This window comes from Polypterus senegalus, chromosome 4, assembly GCF_016835505.1.
Source record: "Polypterus senegalus isolate Bchr_013 chromosome 4, ASM1683550v1, whole genome shotgun sequence".
NCBI classification, from domain to species: Eukaryota; Metazoa; Chordata; class Cladistia; order Polypteriformes; family Polypteridae; genus Polypterus; species Polypterus senegalus.
The window spans coordinates 2427613-2451764 of NC_053157.1; the positions used below are offsets into that span (position 1 = coordinate 2427613).

At 40.4% G+C, this 24152-nt stretch overlaps 1 protein-coding gene across 1 annotated transcript in view; it reads right to left on the reverse strand.

Annotated features, from left to right (window-relative positions):
- Positions 1 to 859: 859 nt before the first annotated feature.
- pkd2 (polycystic kidney disease 2) overlaps positions 860 to 24152 on the reverse strand; it is a 51164-nt gene continuing 27871 nt past the window's right edge. The window contains exons 4-15 of the mRNA XM_039750151.1: positions 20537 to 20787; positions 19621 to 19845; positions 19269 to 19497; positions 15985 to 16155; positions 14843 to 15024; positions 10591 to 10711; positions 9703 to 9801; positions 9435 to 9556; positions 8679 to 8796; positions 8125 to 8288; positions 5800 to 5947; positions 860 to 3187 (exon numbers count right to left, since the gene is read on the reverse strand). Of these exons, the coding sequence (XP_039606085.1) occupies positions 2960 to 3187; positions 5800 to 5947; positions 8125 to 8288; positions 8679 to 8796; positions 9435 to 9556; positions 9703 to 9801; positions 10591 to 10711; positions 14843 to 15024; positions 15985 to 16155; positions 19269 to 19497; positions 19621 to 19845; positions 20537 to 20787 (2058 nt within the window). The 3' untranslated portion in view covers positions 860 to 2959. The remainder of the gene's footprint in view (positions 3188 to 5799; positions 5948 to 8124; positions 8289 to 8678; positions 8797 to 9434; positions 9557 to 9702; positions 9802 to 10590; positions 10712 to 14842; positions 15025 to 15984; positions 16156 to 19268; positions 19498 to 19620; positions 19846 to 20536; positions 20788 to 24152) is intronic.

Below are 24152 nucleotides of genomic sequence, written 5' to 3' on the forward strand. Positions count from 1 at the left end.
GCTGCGATCTTCATAGAGTCAATGGAGGCTCTGATCGGGGGTCTCAAGAGACTGAGTGAGGAGTCCGAGTGTCTGGGCTTGTGAGGGTCCTGATAAAAACCAACAGCCAGGCCTTTAATAAACTTTTGGGCACGGCCATCAGCAGGGTGTCTGTCTGTGGAGAGAGTCGACCTCGCCATTGAGAGGCTTACTTACATCAGCAGTGACATTCATGACTCTGGTGACTCAGTAGACGGATAGGGAGAGCTTTGGGGGTCATGAGGTCGCTGGAAAGGGGTGTGTGGCACCCCCTCCTGATAACTTTAGAGCCCTGGTGCTTCCTGTCTTGCTATACGGTTGCAAGACATGGATGCTATCCAGTGACCTGATATGAAGACTGGACTCCTTCATGTGTGTCTCTCCAGAAAATCCTTGAGTACCGTTGGTTTGACTTTGTGTTGCTCACGGAGTCCCGAATGAGGCACATGACCTGCATTGTGAAGGTCAGTTACGGCACTACGGCCATGTGGTGCCATTACCCGAGGGTGATCCGGCTCGCTGGGGACCCAAGTGGCTGGACCAGGCCAAGAGGTCACCCACGTAACACCTGGCTGTGGCAGATAGAGGGTCACTTCCGGAGGGTGGGACTGGACCGCATATGTCTGCCTGGGGGGTTGCCAACTGGGATCCCAAGATGTTTCGTGGTGTAGTGGGTGCTGTGCCAGTGCAGGCTCCCCAACTTGACTTGTCTATAGGGGGGAAAAGGTCAGAAGGGGCGACTTTTAGACACTCAAGAAAACAAAAGAACGTAAAACCTGCCTCCTGATTTAACACAAACGACCCAGAATTCCACAAGTTGAAGAATGACAGTCACCATAGGTGGTCTTGAAATGACAGTTTATTAGGAAAAGTAAAGTGCTTGAAATTAACAATCTAATACTTAAATTACATGTTGAAGACTAACCTGATATACAACAAGCCTTCCCAATTTTAAAAAAAGATTTTTATCAAATGCTATTGGCACAACAATCACACTGTAAGAGACGATCTTCCCATTTTATTACAAAAAGCTTCATAGAAACGGACTATAAAACCGCCGCCGTCTCCAATGGCAAACACACTTGGTGTCAAATACACATGGATATCCCATGAATCTAAATGCACTTCAAGATGAAGTTTGTTAAAAAGTTAAGGAAAGTTACAGCCATATATAAAACAATATGCCTATAAGGAATAACGTGGTGCAACATAAACTCGATGAAACCGTCTAAAAGAGGATCCAGCAGATAAAACATCCTAACACGAGCCAGCAGTTCAGTCCAATTACAAAATGGCGACGCACTCAAACCAGCGTCATCTCCGAGCAGTTCACGGGCTTTGGGAGTTTTCAGAATTAGCACTTGTGACGTTTTGCTTTTTCTCAGTTTTTAACTTCGCTTTATTAGAGAGATACGAGGCTGCTATGGACTTGCTGCCTGAAAGATGTTTGCTCAGATCTGGCCTGTGACAATAGAAGGCCAACTAAATGCATTAAGCGCGAGTGACTTCACTTCAGACACAGCACCACTTCCAGCCAGCCTGGTTATTCTTTTATTTTACTGCCCGTCTAAGATGGGGGGGGGGTCTTCTAGGTCAGCATTAAAGTCTGAAGTGCAGTGCGTCCATCCAGTTGCCGAGTCTCCATTACATAACGTGTGGTGCAGGATTCATAAAAGCAGAGCTAATGCTTGTGATGCGCCATCTGTTGGATAGCAGAGACGTAGCAACCAGACGGACACACGGACACTTGTCCTTTTAGTAATAACGTGAGGTGAAGGGTCAGTGTTACATCACAACTCACCTAATTCAGGTAATCAAGTTACTTCTGAAATGAGTTCACAGGAAGTTCTCCCACGGCCATGTGAGTGCAGAACAAAATGGCGTCTATCTTAAGACGGCGACAGCAAAATCCCAAGAAATCTTCTACATCTATGGCATAAAAGCATTCTTATAAAACACTGAAACAAAACACTTAAGTTGATAAAAACTTTTTAGCTTCTTGGTACTTTTATAAAAGACAGAATAAAAAGAAAACACAATACCTTCAGGAGCAACTTGGCATAAGCCGTTAATTAAATCTACAATGAGGCGCAAGTCGGAATTTGGGTCAAAGCAAATATTTTAAAAATGGGCAGCAAACAGTTTTGAAAAGCTTGAAGTGATCTGGTCAATCGTACGGAAGCAGACTGGCAAGTACCTGGAAACACTGGCGTGCCTGCTGTCTTTCCTTTAAGGTCTCACCAGCTTAACGTTGGCACCGTCTCTGTGAGTGGCTACAATTACCATCTCCAGATTTAAAGATGGGGACACATGAAAAGATTCCACTGGGTCCCCAGAGGCCGACCTGAGCTGAGGCGGGTATCAAATCGGACGCTGGCTTGTCTGCCCATTTTTAGGGGGGCATTTTAGGCCTTTAGAACAGCTTGCTGTAGGCTCATAAAGAACAACATGGCGTGGATCGCTTAGAAAAATCAACATTCATGAAAAGGCTTTGTGAGCATCTCGAGCGGTAAAGCGATTAACACACAATGAACATTTTAAACAAGACTTAATGCACCAAAGTACCATAATAACATCAGTCTGTCCTGGGTGGCACATACACTTTGCATTTGTTTTACTATTCCTGGACAAGTGGCTTTGGAATTTTTATAATAAAACACAGTTAGGTATGAAATGAGCCACTGGCCATGAAAAGTCAAGGCCGGGCCTCTAAATCAATAACACAGCTGCACTGGTTACTTGCAAAATGTTGGCACACCAGAATTTCTTTTTACACGAAAAATTGTATTCAGTTTATAATTGTGAGATTTAATACTAAGGTTCCATCACTTTATTTTCTGAAATGTCATTTTGTTTCCCCACTGAAAGGCAATGCACCTGCCAGTCTGAAGGAGCCCCGTCACCTCCATTTGATCTGCAGTACCAACAACAGGAGAGTGGGTTACACGTGGCTGTCCGCGTTGACCACTCCCTCCATTGCCTCAGCGGACTGCGACGAAGAGGGACGTGAACTCCGGGATCTCGGCTGGCCAACCGCACCCATGGGCGTCCCCAGCCGTTGGCTCATCTGTGAAACAGCGTCATCTGCCTCCCATCTTTCCAGTTCCTCTCTCACAAGGCGCTCCATCTGCTCTCTGTGGATCTCATTGTCGCGTCCCAACCTCTCATCCTGAGGAAACCAGAGACACAGACGCAGTCATTCACAACGCTGAAATATACAAGGAGGCGCTGACAAAGCCTTACAGAAACTAACAGCCGAGTCAGGTGGACATTTATGGTCGTTCCAATGTTGTAACTCAATAAAAGACGACACTACAACTTGGGATAAAACTGTGTGCAAATTAAAACATTACAGTGTAGGCAAGTCTTTGAAAAGACAGAGTTAGAGAAGGGACAGATACATAGATTAGTAAATAATAAACTCGTACACATGCATTTCACGTCTGACTAAAAAAAATGGCCGTGCTTATTATGACCAAGCTGTCTGAAAATATGAAGATTTAAACAAAAAAAAACTAAATGGGGTGGACTGTGGACGGCACTAAAATGTGAAAAACGTAATCTCATGGCCGCTTTATTTAACTGTATGAACTTGAGCAATTCACTTAAACCACCTCCGCTCCAACTATACGCAGATCTTGTAAGTCGTCAGCCAGCCTGTATTAGCAGGAACATCAGAACAGGGGATCCCAACCTGGAGAGCGAGACGGCCATTTTGAGTAGGGTGCTTGACAAAGAGGAATTCTGTGTTGTGATTCGCCAAAATTGTCCGATTTTACTGTGGTGGTGCAATCGGTGTCTTGAAGTGTGCTGTCATTTGTAGGTCGTTTATTAGTCAGCACTCCTGCTACAGGATATGAAAACAGTCAAGCACTGCACAGGCCAATTGTCTCTTGTGAATGAGCCACAGAAACGAGTGTTCCTGCAGGGTCTTTGCTGCAGACGAACCATTCGTAAAGGCAAAGAACTTATTTTAAGAATGGAATTTGGGCCTTGCAATGATTTGTACAGAAGGACGTCGTCTGGTATTGATTTCTCTGCAAGCCCTCATCGTGAAATGTCACCGATTTTTGCCGAGTGTGTTGGAGACGACGGGGACTGAATTGGATGCAGCATCTGCTGATGACACTCAGGCCCATTTCTGCTGCTGGTGGTCCCAGCAGTAGAACAGCAATTTTAACTGTGTGGTGTATCTGCTTTTGAAGTGCAGTGCAGATGTTACTGGAAGACAAAGCTTGTCAACCGTGTGTCACTGCTTAGCGGCACCCGTCACCTCATGGGGGTCTCCAATCCCCAAAACTCACTTGATGCTTCACGGGATACACCAACCCCTGGATTGTCAATCAAGTGTATAAACTTCACAGTGGATACATTTACAAGATGGCTGAGATTTATAAAGTGAAATTGTTCAATTTATATTTTAAATTTTTAGGTGTCTGTGTGGGTTTCCTCCCACAGGCCAAAGACATGCAGGTTAGGTGAATTGGCGATTCTGAATTGTCCCTGGTGTGTGTCTGTGTGTGCCCTGCGGTGGGCTGGCACCCTGGCTGGGGTTTGTTTCCTGCCTTGTGCCCTGTGTTGGCTGGGATTGGCTCCAGCAGACCCCCGTGACCTTGTAGTTAGGATATAGCAGGTTGGATGATGGATAATGGATGGATGGATGGATGGATGCACTGAATTTGTTCACACACAGTACTGCATGTGGTTCAAGTTAGAAATCTGACTGCATCTTCAAATGTGATAGTACTTTTACAAGGAGTGCAAACATTAATCAAACAATTTTATTGGAATGTGAGAAAAAGCTGGGAACCACTGGTCCAGAATGGTTATAATCAATTTACAATTTCTTACATTACAGGCAAATGTTTAAACGCCCAGTCCCTGGGAGAATAAAAAGAGTTACTGGAGGACTTGGTGAGATGATCTGAAAACGGTTAAAGCCACGAATGGTGATGAATGTTTGAATGAAAGTGGATACCCCAACCTGCCATAAAGACCACTGCATCAAAACCTGCAAGACGAAGCCTTAAAATAAATAAATAAATAAATAAAAAGAGCTGCTTAAGAACATTTATGTTAGGCAGGATGCTCGGTGGGTGTTCTTTTGACCTGGAACCCCTATAGATTTTGCTATTTGTATCCAACCTTAACTGTTTTATTTATTTATTGTCTTCCCTGCTATCTGCCCTGGCCAACAACTATATTCATTGGACCATCACTTAGGACTTCTAAACTCAAATCTGATATTTAAGGACTCAATTTGTCTTAATTATATATCTGTCTTATGTAAGGGTGCATTATTTACTTTTATATACTATTTATGCATCATTATTCTTAACTAATTTTAACGTGTTTTTCTTTGCGTGTAACTAGTTCTTTGACATCTTGTGAAGCACTCTGAGCCCCACTGTTTGTATGAAAATGTGCTCAAGAAATAAATACCGTTGTTGACGTCACTTTGGCCAAGTGCTCTTTTTGTTGTGTGCTTGGAAGATAAAGTGACTGGACTGTGACAATTTGGGCAGGTTTCTAGTCCAGATGCATAGTAAATGCTCCAGAGGCAGCTACATTTTGCTTTATTCATTTGGATTCTCTGCTCTACATCCATGTTAATACTTTACTGTATATGCAAGATATAAAACCTTGAATGAAAATAAAACATCTTTCAAACTACTAAACTGGTGAACTCCAAACGTTAACGCAAAACTGATGCAAGAAATGTGTATTAGTTATAAATCAGGGCAAAGCTAGGAAAAAAAGTAAAATGCTTTCGGTTGTCACCTCCATGACTCCATCTAGAAGTCTTGTGAGAACATCCCTCCTTTTGAGTTTTGCTCGCTCCATCGCTTCCAGCTTTACAATGACGGCATCAATCTTGGACACAATGCTGCCAATGGAATGTTCCATCCGATCTACACGCCGAACGAGGCTAATTATGAGGAAACAAGAGGAAAACATTTGAAAAACTTAAACATATGCAAATACACTGGATGGATGGATGGATAGATGGATAGATTTCTCCAAAAGTGAGCCTTATTCTTAATTAGTGGCTCAATTTCCATTATTCTTGCACAAATCTGACACTATAAACACACTGACATCTTCTTTTGACTTTATTATTTACTTTCACAGATAGTTCTGTTTGAATTGTTAAATATTTGTTGTAAATATATTTAAAACACGGCTCACTTTATAATGTGTTACACATGGACTGACCATTTGGGTAGACTAACTGCTTTTTACAGCAAAACAAAACAGAAGTCCATTCAAACCTTTCTCTGGCACACCAGTGTTCTTGCATCCTTTAGCTATAATATCTTCTTCTTCTTCTTTCGGCTGCTCCTATTAGGGGTTGCCACAGCAGATCATCTTCTTCCATCTCTTACTGTCCTCGTCATCTTGCTCTGTCACACCCATCACCTGCATGTCCTCTCTCACCACATCCATAAACCTCCTCTTAGGCCTTCCAATTTTCCTCTTCCCTGTCAGCTCTATCCTTAGCATCCTTCTTCCAATATACCCCTCATCTCTCCTCTGCACATGTCCAAACCAAAGCCATCTCGCCTCTTTGACTTTGTCTCCCAACTGTCCAACTTGAGCCGACCCTCTAATGTCCTCATTTCTAATCTTGTCCATCCTCGTCACACCCAATGCACATCTTCACATCTTTAACTCTGCCACCTCCAGCTCTGTCTCCTGTGCCAACGTCTCCAACCAATATAATATAGCTGGACTCACTACCGTCCCTTAGACCTTCCCTGTCACTCTTGCAGGTACCCGTCTGACACAAATCACTCCTGACACTCTCTTCTCCACCCACTCAACTCGCACTCTCTTCCACAATCCCCATTACTCTGTACTGTTAATCCCAAGTATCTAAACTCATCCACCTTCGCCAACTCTACTCCCCTCATCTTCATCATTCCACTGACCTTCTTCTCATTCATACACATGTATTCTGTCTTGGTGTTCCTACTGACCTTCATTCATCTCCTCTCTAGAGCAGATCTCCACCTCTCCGGGGTCTCCTCAACCTGCTCCCTACTATCACTACAGATCACAATGTCATCAGCAGACATCACAGTCCACGTGGACTCCTGTCTAATCTTGTCTGTCAGCCTGTCCATCACCATTGCAAATAAGAAAGGCCTCAGAGCCGATCCCTGATGTAATCCCACCTCCATCACTCCTACTGCAGACCTCACCACAGTCACACTGCCCTCGTTCATATCCTGTGCCACTCTTATGTACTTCTCTGCCACTCCTGACTTCCTCATACAATACCACAGCTCCTCTCAGTCACCCTGTCATTTGCTTTCTCCAGGTCCACAAACACACAATGCGACTCCTTCTGGCCTTCTTTCTACTTCTCCGTCAACATCCTCAGAGCAAACATTGCATCTGTGGTGCTCTTTCCTGACATGAAACCATCCTGCTGCTCACTAATCATCACCTCACCTTCTTAACTGACCTTCCACTACTCTTTCCCATAACTTCATGCTGTGGCTCATCAATTTTATCCCCCTGTAGTTACTGCAGTCCTGCACATCCCCCTTATTCTTAAATATCGGCACCAGTACACTACTTCTCCTCTCCTCATCATCCTCTCACTTTCCAAGATTCCATTAAACAATCCTGTTAGAAACTCCACTGCCATCTCTCCTAAACACCTCCATGCTTCTACAGGTATGTCATCTGGACCAACAGCCTTTCCACTCTTCATCGCTGTCCTTACTTCCTCCTTGCTAATCCATTGCACTTCCTGGTTCACTATGTCCACATGATCCAACCTTTTCTCTCTCTCTTTGTACTCTTTCCACCTGCTTGTCACACTCTCCTCGCTTGTGAGTCCGTTTCCATCTTTATCCTTGATCACCCTAACCTGGTGCACATCTTTCAAGGCTCGGCCCCTCTGTTAAGCCCAGCGGTCCTGTTCTTCCTCCTTAGTGTTCAACCTCTCATACAACTCATCATACGCCTTTTCTTTAGCCTTCACCACCTCTCTCTTCGCCTTCTGCCTTATCTCCTTGTACTCGTCTACTTTCTGCATCTCTCTGACTATCCTTTAACTATATTATAACACCGTCTTAATGTTACAAAACGTACACCTGGAACTCCTCATAAGATACACCACTGGAGCTGCTTCCACGTCGTCTGGAGCTGTGTCCACTGTCTTCGTCATCATCTTCTTCAGAGTCTTCTAAACTGCGAGGAAAGCTACGTCCACTAACTGGCCGAGCCAGGGAGCTCCTATCCAAATCCAAGTCATCCTGCATTAAAGAAATGATGAATGAGGGCTAAAGTACACATAAGCAAACACTTAAAGCAATCAGTTAAGGAAATATTGCAATGAGCGTTTTTTTTAAAAGCAGCCTAAGAGAGAGAATGTAAAAAAAACTTTCAGAAATCAGAAAACAAAAATCTTGCATGGATTAAAAACTTCCTGGATTTGTCTGGTTGAATATTTTGTACAAAAACTGGGATGGTGAAACAGCAGAATAAGGTGTTGAGTGTAATCAAAGAAAAGGTAAAAATTACAATGCAATTTATGTGAAGTCCAAAAAAAATTAAAATATAATATATCGATGGTTAGGCTAGCATAGCTTTTTACCAGGACCAAAGTACAAAATTAAGAAGAACAGCTCCTTAGAAGTCAGTACCCGCTCTTTCTCTAGGTCATCCCTCATTTGCTGATGCTCATGTTCTGTGAGTTGTTGGTCTCCATCTTGGTCATATTTTGCAAAAATGGCTTCAATCTCAGCATCTGTGTGTCCCTTTCTGCATAAAAATCACACATCACAAATGATATAAAGAATGTATCAAAGATGACAAAAGAACAGTTTAAAAGTAACCATGTGGCATATCACTGAGGTGCTATTGAAGACGTAACCATTTTTGAAAGGTGGAGTAGGTTTACATTTTCTAGTGACTTTATTAAAGAATTACTTGTTACATTTTGTTTATTAAATATTTTCGTAACAGTGAGTCTGAGTCGCATATAACACTGATAACAGAATGTAATTTCATTTGTTAGTAGGATACATAAAATGTATGTTTTTTTACAGTAACACACAGTTGAAAATGAAGTGCTCTTCAATGGAAATTTTTAAAATTTAAAAACTTTGTACAATGTGATTTATTTGAAATATTTCAGCAAAAGCCGAAATTTCCTGACAGATGTGATTAAAAATAATTTTGATAAATTTCAATAAAAATCAGTCCATTGGGCACCAAGTTGTTTTAATGTAGTCAGATAGACAGACAAACATTACGACGACAGTAAGGATACGTAAGAAAGAGAACGACACAACAGCTATTGTTGAATCGCACAGGTTGATTCTAAACAATTTAGTGAAAATCAAGAGAAATGAGAAAAATGTTTTGTAAAAATCTTTGTACAAAAATGACCCAAATACCCTTTTAGATCCTGGCGCAGCTCGTCAAAGTTCAGCTTCCCTCCAGTCTGCCGAAGACTATCAGAAATGTCGTCAACCGTGGTTTTCTTCAGTCTCAGTTTAACCAAGAATTTGTTACAACTCTTTAAACAAATACAAAGTTAAAACTCGTTAAGTGTGTTGGACCACCAGACAGACAGACACACACACACACACTGATTCATGTCCTGTTCCTAAAACTTCGATTTAAGGTGAGGTCAACATGTATGGTAGATTATATTAACTGTACCTTCTTAATGAAGTCATCAAGCTCCATTTCCGGTTTTTGATGGGCCAAATCAGCCTTAACATCAGCGTAAGTGTCATTGATAATGGCCAGAAACATATTCTGCAAGGAAAAAAACAGATTATTGCCCAAATGATGATAACATTACCCCTGAATTAATCAGGTGACGGCACTCATCCTTTTTCTAAGGTCTCTGCTGTTTCCTCACATTTTACAGCTCTCTAATCACGTTCTCTCTCTTATCTTGCATAATCAATTGTTCAGTTTTCGGAGCAGTATTTCTTCACCTGTTTAACTCCTAATTATTATTCTTTCAATGTTAAACTGATCCAATTTTCTCGTCTGTTTAAATAAAACTGGAATTGTGATCAAAGACACTGAAAAGGTTTAGAGGAAAATATGACCAACTGAACAATGACGTTCTACTCTTTCTGGAAGCAGTTTATATTATAATGACTACTATTTTGTTCGGCATAATATTTAAAAGCTAGTCTATTAAGTTAGGGTCTGTTATTCACAAAGTGAATGAATGTCTAGAACTTGAGCTAAACATGTTGTGCTAAACAGGCACTGGAAGTTATTCTGAAATGTACAAGCGGTGCTGCTGTCTTTGAGTATAAACCAGTCTATTTAACACTTTGGTATGAAAGGCACAGTAGGAATCAAGAGGACGTGCTTTCCAGAACTAGAAAGTACAGTTTCAAATTTGAAGGACTAACTAAAACAGCAAAAGAAGCAAGGGTTAAATAAGTGTTTCATTTGGAAATGGTAAAAATATTTTGTGTGTTAAAAGAAAAATTATGCATTAGACAAGACCAACTGTGTTAAATGAATGTCGTTAGAGTGGGATGAGCATTCCAAAACATAACAAAAAAAAAATAAAAATCTTACAAGGAGGATGAAGAAAATGAAAAACACAAATGTTGTGAAATATATTGGCCCCAATATCCTGTTAGCTTCCTCAATTTCAGTAAAATTGAAATCTCCAAGGATGATGCGGAATTGAGTGAATCTGAAACAGGAAAACAAAAAAAATAACAAATAAAACAATGCATATGTAAATCTAGCAATACATCTGCAACAAAAAACGAGAATCCCCAGTAGACACTAAGAGCCATTTCCCAGCTAGACTTTGAATTGAAGCAACCATTGCAGAAAAGAAAAAAAACCATACAGGCCGATGACAGTAGCAGCTAAAGAACTCAAATCAGAACTGAGGAACTCCATTGACGTCCTGTCCTCTCCAGCTGAGCCCTTTAGCAGGTGAAAAATGCTAGGAATAAATGTATGTTGTGGTGTCAAATTTTGCATATAAGTTGATAAATATTTTTTACGTCTTTATTCGTATGGTTAAGTACACCTACCCCGTTTACGGACTAAGTGTCTTTGTAATTTTATGACGGGTTGAGAGACGTGCCTCAAACCAGTTTGGCAAATGTTTCTCTGCTGGAGTCTCTCAATCAACCCCCATAGGAGAGCCAGACTGCCCAGCTGGCAAGCTTCACCTTAAACAAATGGCTTTGGGAGCAGGTGTGAAGGTATTCTGTACCCCTATTGGTCTGAAGTATGACTGTTTGACCTTTAAGTACCATTATGCCCTACTGGCTCTAGGGGTTGGACAGAAAATCTATAAATTTGCTTGCTTTCTCTCTCTCTCTTACCAACTGATGGAGCATCTCACAAACCATGGACTGAAAAGGACAACAGAATGATGAGCACAGCTCGGCAGCCATATTGAGACAGGCATGCGGCCTGTTCTGAAGAAAGCCGACTTCCAATGATGCCTTAACTCGAGACATTTTAAGTAACTAACAAGTCTGTGTGCCGCCTGAAACACACAACATTTATCAGGTTGTATGGTTGCCAATATTCAAATGTACTTGTAGCGGTGCCACATTGTGTTTAAATGTCAGTGCTGTGTGTGTCTCGTTTCATTGTCCCATTGACTACGTGTATGTGTATCAGTTAATGTTGTCCCCGTAAAGGAGGACGGATGATGGGAGGAGTTCACAATCACTAATCTGGAAAACACCTGTAGATCAATCAATCAATTACTGCCGTCACTGACTATTTAAGGAGCAGAGGAGGAGACGAAAAAAAAAAAGACCAGCACGAGGGAGAGAGAAGGAGTACAACCAATATCGCATTCACGATTACAACCTGCCTGCCGTTTCATTCCATTGCGCTTTCATCCAGTTTGTTTTTCATTCATCCGGACTGCCTTTCAACCTGCTTGCCGCTGAAGACCCCGGGGTCGAATCATCATTCGCCGCACGCCGAGGAATCACGGTGAGGTTGTTCCAAACGCCGGGAAATACAAACATTACAATCGCCATTAATCAGTACCCGTATTCAGGACATTTAATCACGTATCGGACTCAAGTTCATAATCATTCTGTTTGCCAGTCATTTGTCGTTTGTGTGGTGTGTGTTATATGTTACGTGGACAAGGGAGGGGATTTGTATATATATATTGTCAGTTTTGCTTTGGGGATTGTTGGGGTGGAGGAATATTTGAGTGTACATTTGTCTTGTGGCGTGTCTTGTCTCATTTAATACATTTATTCCTGTTTAATTTTACATTCTGCTTATTGTCTTTGCATTTCAAACCGTCGATTGTGGGGAAAGTTTATCTGTGTACGGCTTGACAGGAAAGGTTTCTCAGTCAATTATCCAGGCCACAGGTCTTGGAGGTGTAGCTGCCGGCTGGGAATAAGGGGTCGGCCGTTACATACTTTGCATATTGTTACTTTTTATGAATATTATCAATAATACATTGTTTAAAGTTGTAACTTAACTCCTGCTGGTCTTTTATTACACCTAGTTGCCTGAGGTTATAAATGCAGAAGGGAAGGTGGGGAGAAGTTATAAAGTGCAATACCTTATAAAGAGTGGTAAGTCTGGGAGATTTGAGGAATTCTGACAAAGGCTACATATTAATAATACAAAAGGGGAAAGTAGAGGAATATATTACTCCACCAAGACAAACAATGTATAATTTTGTTTTCTTTCTAATTCATACTGCGATGACAAAAAGAAGAGACTCCATCCAAAATGCACTAAATTGTTGAATCGTCTTGAATTTGGTACCACCATTAAAACACTCCAAGATGTTCTGACTACAATATTATTCAGTCATATAAACACTTAAGTGAGTTTCCAAATTATTACAGGGGCCAAATTCATCCATTTTGTGAGGCCTAATTGGTCAGCCTTATTTATTGTTCAAATGCTGGTTGTCACTCAAAAGAGACGCTGCTATGGGCTTTCAAGGGCAGGATCTGGGTACCTCAGAGTAAAACCTCCATTGTAGGGGTCCAGCAGATTACTTCAATTATGGTACCCATCTCAGTGCTTTCAACCAACTACAAATAAACACCACCCTCGATAACAATGATGTCAGGCTCTCAGGTCTTACGGGTTATGTTCCCTCTAAGCTACGCACCTTTCTTCAGGGTGCCACACAGCAGCTGTTATCACACCACTCACTCCTCCTCCCATGCAGCAGTTTTGAGGTGCCACTTACCTGTTAACCCACCCATCACCTTTTTGATAGTGCAGTCGAAGTGTGTGGGTGGTTCGTAGCACTTAACCCTTTCGGCCCTGACATCTTATTACTAAGTATATGTTTATGCAGCCGTTTTTTTTGTAAAGCACAGGTATGTTTGCAGCTGTTGGAACCGGGCATGCTACTATTACCGCAGACTAGAGAAACTGGCATAAAGTCTGTGAAACACGGAAGTGAAGCAAGTAGTACTGGAAGTATTTGGCAGTTATTGTATAATAATAGTGATCATTTGTTTGTTTGTTTTTTTTTCCCCATTTTTGAGCTTCCTAGACACCCCAATCGTAGAATATCACACAAAATAATTTTTCTCATGAAAACAGAAAATCCAGGGCCGAAAGGGTTAATACTTCATGAAGGGTCCTACTGTTCATTCAAGTGTTGGTTCCATGCAGTGCTCGGTACCACCAAAACTACTCGCCGCACATGTCGTAAATAGCAAGTACAAAGTCATTTGTTATTTGTACCTTTATTTGTAAAGAATCGGAGGGAGTGTTGCTTGCAGGGCTGCGGATTTATGTTTCAGCCACTTTCCTAAATAGCAGCCTGTTAACTGCTATCATTTGTACACAGTTTTTCACCCTTATTTTAAAGGACTTGCTTTTTAATATTTAATAGCATTTTTCTTGATTTTGTTTTTCTTAACCAGTAACCAAATGAGACTGTGATGCAAAGTGAGTCAGCAGAAGACCTATGCCTTAAGCAATACATTCTGCACAAATTTTAGTTAATAAAATGCATTAGATAACTGTTGATTATGTATATTTAAAATGTTGTGCCGTTCAGCCTTACTAACATTAAGATAAAGAACAATCACTACAGGGCTGAACACTGGGAGCAAAGGAAACTGATTATGCTTTTTTGGGGTCACATACAGGGTGTCCCAAAAGTCACTACACACTTCCTGTTCTCTATTTCATTCCAGGTATCATTCGGAGAGACTTAAGCCATCAGCATATGACAACTTGGGCTTTACAGTTTTTGGAAGCGTATATCATTCCCTTAAGACGGAGCCCCTCCCCACTTTGCCAAGTTAGTCAGAGATTTCCTGACCGATGGATCGGTGGAAGGGGTCCCCTCGAATGGGCTCCGCTCTCCCCTGACCTTACACCTTGTGACTTTTTTTTGAGGGGTTGTATCAAAAGCAAGGTGTATGCCACTAAGCCCTGTCGCAGTTTGAGGAAAGAATCCGCACGACCTGCAGCGAGGTCAGGGAAGAGATGCTGCAAAACGTCGGAGAGGCTTGCGTCCGAAGGTGGCTGAAAGTTGTCGAAAATAGAGGCGCTCATGTGGAGGTATACAACTAGTCTTCAAGGCGTTGGAATGTGACGGCAAGCCTAGCACTTAAAACTGCAACGACTCCTTTGTTGATGCTAGAAATATGAATAAACTCAGTTTCTTGTGTCATTTTTAGGAATTTATTAAAAGTGTAAAAATTTATCTATTTGTATGGAATGATTACAATAAAATCAATACAATTAAATATATATATATATATATATAAATAATTACTATCAAACAGACTAAACTAATCTGCACGATGGAGTATTTAGCTTTGCATATTTACTAATGACTTACATGCAGCTGTGAAAAGTTCGGAAGTCATCAACTTGAGTGCCAAACACGAGGTAAGCAAGCTGTGCGTAAGCCAGGAATATGATAAAAAACATGATGGCAAAACCAAAGATATCCTTGGCACAGCGAGACATGGTGGATGAGAGTTGGCTCATTGTCTTGTTGAAGTTGATGAATTTAAAAAGCTGTAAATGAATGAAGAGGTGGGGAAAAAAAGTAAAGAAAATTAGTATTAAGTTGTCAAGACCATTTGAATGTTTTTGTTTTCCTGGCTGATTAGTAGAGACAACTGCCTTAAAATCATTTGCCTTCTGAAGCCTGGTGGTGTTCTCATTACTTTGCTGTACCACCAAAGTCTGGCTGACTTCAACTTTGTTTTTGCCGACTTCCTCTTTTGAACACAAACCGCTCGCACTAGACTTGTCCATTTGCTCTGAAGTACGCTTTAATCAGAAGCACATTCAGGATTTTAGGGCCGATATCGATCACCGATTTCATGTCACTACAACTTGCCGAATCTGATACTTCTTGTTTTCTTCATCTTTTAATTTTTTTTTTTTTTTTACACTGTGCTCCTGCTTAACCAGCCATGTAGAAGCCTTGTGTTTTATATTAAAGTGATATCTTTACAATTAAAACTGTATTACCTGTTCATAAGGCGTATTGTTAAGCAGCCATAGAAAAGCAAAATAATTGAAATCCCCCTACAACTTTTTTAAACTAATAAAATATGTGCATAAAATCTTCACATATAATACACATGGCATAAAAGAAAAGAAAATGCTGGTCCTAATTACAAGTCACAATTCTAAGACAAAACTTTTTGCAGGGTGGCTTTTGAACATTTACTTAAAAAGAAATTCACAACACTTGTAAGTGAAAAGGCTGCAGCTGCCGAGTGACTCGGGGTGCCTGGTAATGCACATGTGGCAAGGGTGCAATAAGCACTACACTGCACAATGACAGGGAACACTTTGGGTTTGTTTTATGACATTAGGTAATGCAGCTTCTCTTGGTAAAGCGAGTGTCTGGGCCATACAGCAGAGCACCACAGTTATGAAAAAATATTCTGTAATGTTGTATTCCAAAAAAAAAAAACTTGGACACACCACCTCACAGAAATAAGACTTAGAGCAATAGAGTACCTTGATCCAGGAGAAGAAAACAATCACTGCCACCATGTTGTTCAACTGAATCTGACATGAAGCCAATGGCTCAAAGTCTGGAAAGGACACTTGGTTTTCCAGCAAATTCTTCAGTACAGCACTCACCGTCACAGTCCGATAGATGTTAATAATAGCAGCAACTATGGAGAGCTGATGGAGCAAAGAAATTACATTACAACTCAACAAGATTACAAGTGAAAAAGCTGTATTAGTTTATATAAACAACTTCTATAATAAATTGGCTTTTTTGTAAAATTGAATATGTACAGCCCATCTGACCTACTCAGATCCCTTATTCTTAGTCTAAAAAGAAGAGAAAGTAACAGGAAACATGACGATGCTGATGAAGTCACTGGCCAGAAGCCCATACGTATAGTTCAGAGCCACTGAGCATGACCAGCACTTAGTTTGATGAGTTCCAATACTGAAGAATGTCGATAAACAGCCAATCAGTATTAAAAATATATAAGTAGTTCCCTAATGAGTAAATCTTTAATGCTTCATAAACAGGCAAACTAGCAGACTAAGGTACGAATTCTGAAGAATTACACTTTTAAAATCATACGTTAATCAGCAATGCCCTCCAGGTCTCCATACTTGCAAAATCATCTTTCAATCCATTACAAAAATCTTATCCCGATTAAGGCATAATAAGAGACAGTTTGTTTATATGCTGTTATATGTGAATTTATAATGTAGACGAGTATAGAGAAAAGAGAAAAAGTACACATGCTTGGCCTCCTTGGTTATTATGCTTACCCCTGGAAAAAAGAACCAAAAACGTTTGGATTCCCATAACAAGAAAAAAAAAAAATGTATTATGTGTAACACGTAAATACCAAAACTTCAACATGTAATACAGCAGAACAGGTCTGCCTAGTGTCTACTGCTGTACTGATGCAGATTAAGCACACATTCTTTGTGTGACACGTTTTGAGACAGTCACCAACGCACAGCCCGACGTTGCAGTCAGGATGCGAGAAGTGTGCGTCTTTGTACACTTTTGTTATATTTTTTCTGTTGCTTTCAAATGAGAGGGTAGAAAGTCGCTACCTGGCCCACACGGTCAATGCCCCCATTTTGTTATTGTAGGCTACCACAGCACAAAGATGAATGATTTACACATTTCCCTGGACACAAACACTGACATGTCTCTGCACTGTAAACAGTGCTTAGGTGCCAACATCTTTCTTGTCTTTGCTGTTGATCACAATAATTTTGCCACACAAATACTATTATAGAAAAGTATATTAAAGTTTATTTGCATATATTAAAAGAGAATCATGAGCATATAATAAAATAAGCATTATATCCTGGTGCACGTTAAAATAGTAAGGGTTACAGTTAGTCTTTTCAGTTAATTAAGAAAAGGCACAATTGATTTTAGCATAGAAGAGCGGCCTGCCTGCTCTTTAACTTGCTTTGTTTTGAATTTCTGTGAATCGAGGACGCGGTGTTCTTTGAAGGAGGTGAGCAAATGAGCAGCTCGATTTTGTTTTAGGAACACAGGTGCTGGCTCTTCTGCCCGATTTAAAAGATTAAACAAGTTTCTCAAAACATTCAAGGCTTAATTATGGGAACACTATAGGCAAGCTTCATATTAGCGCATATACATATACAGTAGGTTAAAGGTGCATTTAAGTTTATATGTTTTATATTAAACCAGTTTTAAACTATGTAAGAATTAATTGCTAAGGACCTGTAGTTTAATTTCAAGTAGTCAAGAGGCACCGTGCCAAGCTGTCTACAGCTTAGCCCTTATCAGTAAAGCTGTGTGCTGCCACCTAACTGGCACGGCTGCCTAGTATGTCAGCCTTAAGAGATGCTAATGCAACAAGTAAACATTAATTGAATTATTAAGTCCAGTTTTCACAGGTGGGTTAAACCGAGTCCAAAGTAATGATGAGAACTAATTAACCAAAGGCTTTCAATCTTTAACAGCTCAGGATTAGGATGGAGCGATTAGGTGACACTCACCTCCAGGTGGTGAATACGTCCTTTGAGCCAAAGGGATTTAAATGAAGAAACAGATAGTGAAGGGTAAATTGTTATGAGAAAGTCCATGATGGCAGGATATAGTTATGAGAACGTCTGCAACACCTGGTGATTGTTATGAGAAAAGGTGCTGCGCGAGGTCATTATTATTAGAAATTCGGTAGAGCAGATGATGAGAAATTGTGTGAAGAGGGGATATCTTGTGGTAAGAACTGTAATAAATTTGAAGCTCATGGAATGCTCGGGGTTCAAGACATTTGAACTGGGACCGTGTATGCATCACGTAATAAAACTCGATTCTGCTACCTGCCCTGAGACTCCAAGTGCCTTCTTAGGGTGCCCGTGCTACCTAATCTGCTTCAACTCAATCGGACCATGGTGAACCTTCATGCAACCAAATTCACCATGCATACATTATCATGGCGGTTCAGTTGTACAGTGCTGTAGGCATCAGTTTTACTATCCATGCCAATGTCTGATGACCAATTCACATTATCATCACTACTACTCGATTCGAGCAATGGGTCAGTTTCAGGTTATTCTAAAACTACATTTATGGCTTTACATTTGCTGTTGTGTTTTTCGTTGTAGGCTTCTCCCCACCACCGCTGAATACTGAGGAGTTATCTTTAAGTTACCATAAAAAGGCAGAAAGCATAGAAATATTCACAATTTTTCCCAGCAGAATACTGTCTTGAGAGTTATTCAGGCTTAACACTATAAAGTGTATTATCACACGTCACCCAAGCTTGACCATGATGGTATGGAATTCTGAGCCCGAGTTGCACTTGGGTCGACATCAAGGAGGTTAAGAACACCACCGCCTTGTAAGAAGAGGTACATAATGTGCAAGAAAAAACAGATATTCCAGTCTGAGAAATTGTGAGATACTGGAACATAAACACACCCTATTGTATTGCACATCTACAGTATATCAAAGAATGGCGACTTGTGGTTCACCTGATTTAGCTCTACAAATGGAAAGTTTCCCAGGAACAGATGCTGTTATTTGGGAAAACCTGGAAGGTCAATGGATATGACAGTATTAAAAAGACATTTTTATAGCTAGATGATAGCACTGACAACTGCAATGGAGGCCTAGTGCATGTCTAATTGTCTTAGATCTATACATTGCCTTGTCTAAAAATTCTTATTGTAGTCTTTGAAAACTGTATAGGCCAGACTGTCAAACACATTAAAGTAACACTTCAATGAGGTGCCATGTAGTTCAACTTGTTTTGGAAATTACATTTGCAAGGCTCACTCACCACAACGATGACCACATCAAGGCAGTTCCAAAGGCTCCGGAAATAGTAGAGTCTGTGAATATGAATTTCGAGGATCTCCTCCACTACATAGTAAATGATAAAGAGACAGAAGGCGATTTCACAGGCAGCTAGAAAGTAATCAAAGTTGGATACGTAGCGAATCAGTTTAACTGTCTGAAATTGCCAAGAAGTAACAGTCCCGCCCGTGGCTGGGAACTCCACCAGCAGCCTGAAAAAAAAGATAATGATAAACATTATATATAAGTGTATGTATTAGAAATTGAATTCAAAAATTTTTAAATCATATACTTATATAAAAAAACGTATTGATCTAATTTCTGCTATACGGTACCTGACAACACAGAAGAGGTTGATATTGGCATTATACACTGAAAAATCAATGTAAAGCACTCTGGTTCCTCTATCCAACCACAGGTTGTCCTTGAGAGTGCGTATCTGTGCTGCCGACTCCTCCCGAGTGCGTGACAGATCAAGGTAGTATCCCCCTCCGCTGTACTTTGCCATCAGGCCCCATGAGCTACTGCCATTCAGGTCTTTTTCTGCAGTGTACGTCCAGCTGTCAGGTAACAAATATCAAAGAAGGTTTCAAGTACCTGTATATCTGAAACTGCTTTAAGATTTGCTTTCACATTTACTTCAAAATACACCGCAGCTGATGAACAAAAGGCAAATGGAAAAGGAAGAGCAGCCTCTGTCAAATGCACAATATGCCTCAATTCTGTTTAAGGAAGTAAAATAACAAATAAAAGGAAAAGCTAATGGAAAAGACACCCATTTAATAATAAAAGCTGCACTGGAATGAAAGCCCTGCCTTTTAGCCCTTAGTGCTTTGGAAATCTTCAACTAAAAGGAGTGATTTAAATTTAAAGTACAGTTCTAATTTTTTCATGTTTCAACAGCAAATGACAGTTCTACTACGCTAAGAAATAACTTTAATTATGATAAATGATGAGCATTCACAATGCAAAAAAATCAACTGGAGAGTCGAGAATTAAAATGGGATTCTTCAGTTGGCGTCTTACATTTAGAAGCATGTAGAAAACGAAAAGAGAAGAACACACTTGACAAAGATCAATACTCAAATGAGGCTCTCAGGAGAGGTGCAACCAGACCTGTGACAGGGCATTAATCTGCACTGCAAAATTAATTAAGAATCAATACAGTAAATCTGAGAACCAGCTCTGCCTCATTGACAACTGGCAATCCCGACATCCCAAAGCAACTGCAAATAAATCATTTATACATACGCAGTTCCTTTTCCAAGTCCAAAAGGAGACGCATCTTCACTGGCAACTGAATATACACCATAACAATCAGGGATTTCATCCCTCAGATCTTCAATGACTAAGCACGACTGATTGTTGACCTTCAGTTGCCGTAGCCGAGGCACTCCAAGCAGCAGGTTTTCATAGTAGATGAAACTTTGGTTCTCTGCCATTGTTTTGTTATTGTACCACACATCCCAGTAAAGTCCATTTAGAAACGGGCCCTCAGCAAACTGGAACAAAAACAGCACAAAATCTTATTCATAATAATAATAAACTGATTGATTTGCAAAACTAATCTTGTGTGACAATTACCATCTATATAAATTAAATAATAATACCCTCTGTCTTTTGAAGTTTTGGCATTGTTTGGTGCCATTTACAGGTTTTCCACACTAAGGACCTCATTTCAACCCTCAGATCGTATCTTGTCTGTTTGCCAATCATGCAAAAATATCAAAACCTTTCACAAAAAATGCATGTAGGTTGCTATTGATGCAGCTTAAAATATAGTCTTACATGGCATTTCCAAACCTTAATTGGGTAGAGGTTTGTAATGGAGGCAACCCAATAACTCTGCATAATTCCAATAATGACATTTTTCTGAGTATAACAAAGCAGCACCAACTTAAATGTCTAGGCTACATGGCACTTAGAAGACTGGCGTCCTTCAACATCATCTGCAATAAGATGCTGCAGATGTTCTATCAGACGGTTGTGGGGAGCGCCCTCTTCTACACGGTGGTGTGCTGGGGAGGCAGCATGAAATGAAATGTGCTGACAGTACTCCATCATTATACACAGAAGTTCAATATGGTGTCCCGCAGGGCTCAGTACTGGGACCGTCACAGTTTTCACTTTACATGCTTCCACTGGGATCTCTCATTAGGAAACATCATGTTAATTTTCACTCGTATGCAGATGACACCCAGTTATACTTTTCTTTTAAATCAAATGAAGTTTCTCCGAAGTTGTCTTTAATTAGTTGTGTTAGTGAATTAAAGGAGTGGATGAATGAGAACTACTTGTCTTTAAATACAGATAAAACAGAGATGTTAATTGTTGGAGGGAATGACGCTGATCACAGCAATATTTTGTCGTCATTTAACTCAGTTGGAATCCCAATTAATTTTACTGAATCAGCCTGCAATCTAGGAGTTCTCTTTGATTCTAGCATGTCATTTAAAGCACATATTACAAAGTCGTCTAAAACATGTTTTTTCCATCTTTAAAATGTTAGGAAATTAAGGCGCTTTCTAAATTAACAGCATGGATTTAGAAATAAAAATTAATTCCTGCATTTATTTCTGGTAAGATTGACTACTGCAATGCGGTGTTCACTGGCAGTTCAAACTGTTCTTTATTCAGCCTCCAGTTAATCCAAAATGCGGCTGCAAGAATTATTACAAGAACAAGAAAATATGAACACATAACTCCAGTTCTTAAATCTTTACACTGGCTCCCAGTTAAGTTTAGGGCAGATTTCAAAATCCTCCTTTTAACATATAAAGCATTAAATGGCCAAGGTCCGCTTACTTGTCTGAACTTATCATGACTTACAAACCTGAGTGCACATTAAGATCTCAAGATGCCGGTCTGCTTAGGATTCCAAGGATTAATAAAATAACAGTGGGAGGTCGAGCTTTTAGTTACAGGGCCCCTAAACTGTGGAGTGGTCTGCCTGCTTCCATAAGAGATGCCCCTTCAGTCTCAGCCTTTAAATCCCGGCTGAAGACTCACTACTTCAGTTTAGCACACCCTGACTAGAGCTGCTGATTAACTGTACAGACTGCATCTCTGTTGTTAGTCAAGAGCACTAAAACATAAGTAACATGATAATTATATTGGAATACTAACCCTCACCTATTCTGTTTCTTTTCTCGGTACCCAAATGTGGCAATTGGTGCCACGGCCCACCTGCCAAGTTGTTTGCCTGCCTATGGTAAAGTCATCCCTGATGGAGGATCACAGGAATCATGGGAAAGAGGGGTCCTTTCATCGGAGCAATGTTTCAGCTGTGGCATGGCCAAATGGGGAGGCAGCTAGATGGATGAGGTCTCCAGGACTCTAAAAATATCCAAACCTAATTATGTCATATCATCTACTGTTAAACCGTACTTCTAAAATTTCTATTATTATGCTGTATTAAGGAATTGTTCTGTTCTGTGTATTGTATTGTATTGACCCCCTTCTTTTGACACCCACTGCACGCCCAACCTACCTGGAAAGGGGTCTCTCTTCGAACTGCCTTTCCCGAGGTTTCTTTCATTTTTTTCCTACAAGGTTTTTATTGGGAGTTTTTCCTTGTCTTCTCAGAGAGTCAAGGCTGGGGGGCTGTCAAAAGGCAGGGCCTGTTAAAGCCCATTGCGGCACTTCCTGTGTGATTTTGGGCTACACAAAAATAAACTGTATTGTATTGTATTGTATAAAGAAGAGGGACGCCTTATGCCTGGACAAACTGGTGAGGAAGGCAGGCTCTATTGTAGGCACGGAGCTGGACAGTTTGACATCTGTGGCAGAGCGACGGGCGCTGAGCAGACTCCTGTCAGTCATGGAGAATCCACTGCATCCACTGAACAGGATCATCTCCAGACAGAGGAGCAGCTTCAGCGACAGACTGCTGTCACCGTCCTGCTCCACTGACAGACTGAGGAGACCCCACATTATGCGACTCTTCAATTCCACAAAGGGGGATAAACGTTAACATTATACAAAGTTATTGTCTGTTATACCTGCATTGTTATCACTCTTTAATTTAATATTGTTCTTTATCAGTATGCTGCTGCTGGAGTATGGTAATTTCCCCGTGGGATTAATAAAGTATCTATCTATCTATCTTAAAATGGTAAGGATGGTTTTAATGAATCGCAGGTCATGAAATGGTCCAGTCATATTACTGCGGATATATGTTAATAGTATAGATTTAGGTTTGGCCCTACTTACAGTGAAGGCTACACTCCACGTCAGTGATTCAGTAGAAGCGATGGCTGGAGTTAGTAGTGCGGTATCAACACAAATAATCGCATGTCACTTAAAAACGGCAATGTCTACTTTCACAAAATTTTTCATTTACTTTATTGTTCATGCAATTTAAAGTACATGGCTTCATGGAGTTTCAAGACTTTCAATGGGGAGCCATAATAGAAGGCCAACACAACAAAAACCACACATTACTACAAAACAGATTGGCTGATGCTCATAAAATTCTGCATGTATGTCACAGTTGACTCAACATAAACAGTTTATGGAGTTTTAAAAATTTCATCATGAATAGAGGGAACACCACAAACACTGGTAGTTCTGCCCAGCTTACACACTGCATCAATGACTCAATTGTTCAACAAGCCATTTAGTTTATTAACTATTTTAGGGCAATTTTTCCCCCCCCCCTTTTCTCCCAGGGCTGAATATCCTTCCAAAAACTAACTTTTTTTTAAAAAAAAAAAAGAACACAAAGCAATTGTTTAACATATTAAATCAACAAAAATATTTATTTTTGACAAAATGTTATTGTCTTTCATGTTCTATGAGCCTGCATACTCTATGATTTCACATACATGTTACACAGCAAAGTCCTGCCAAGTCTGATCTCATTCAA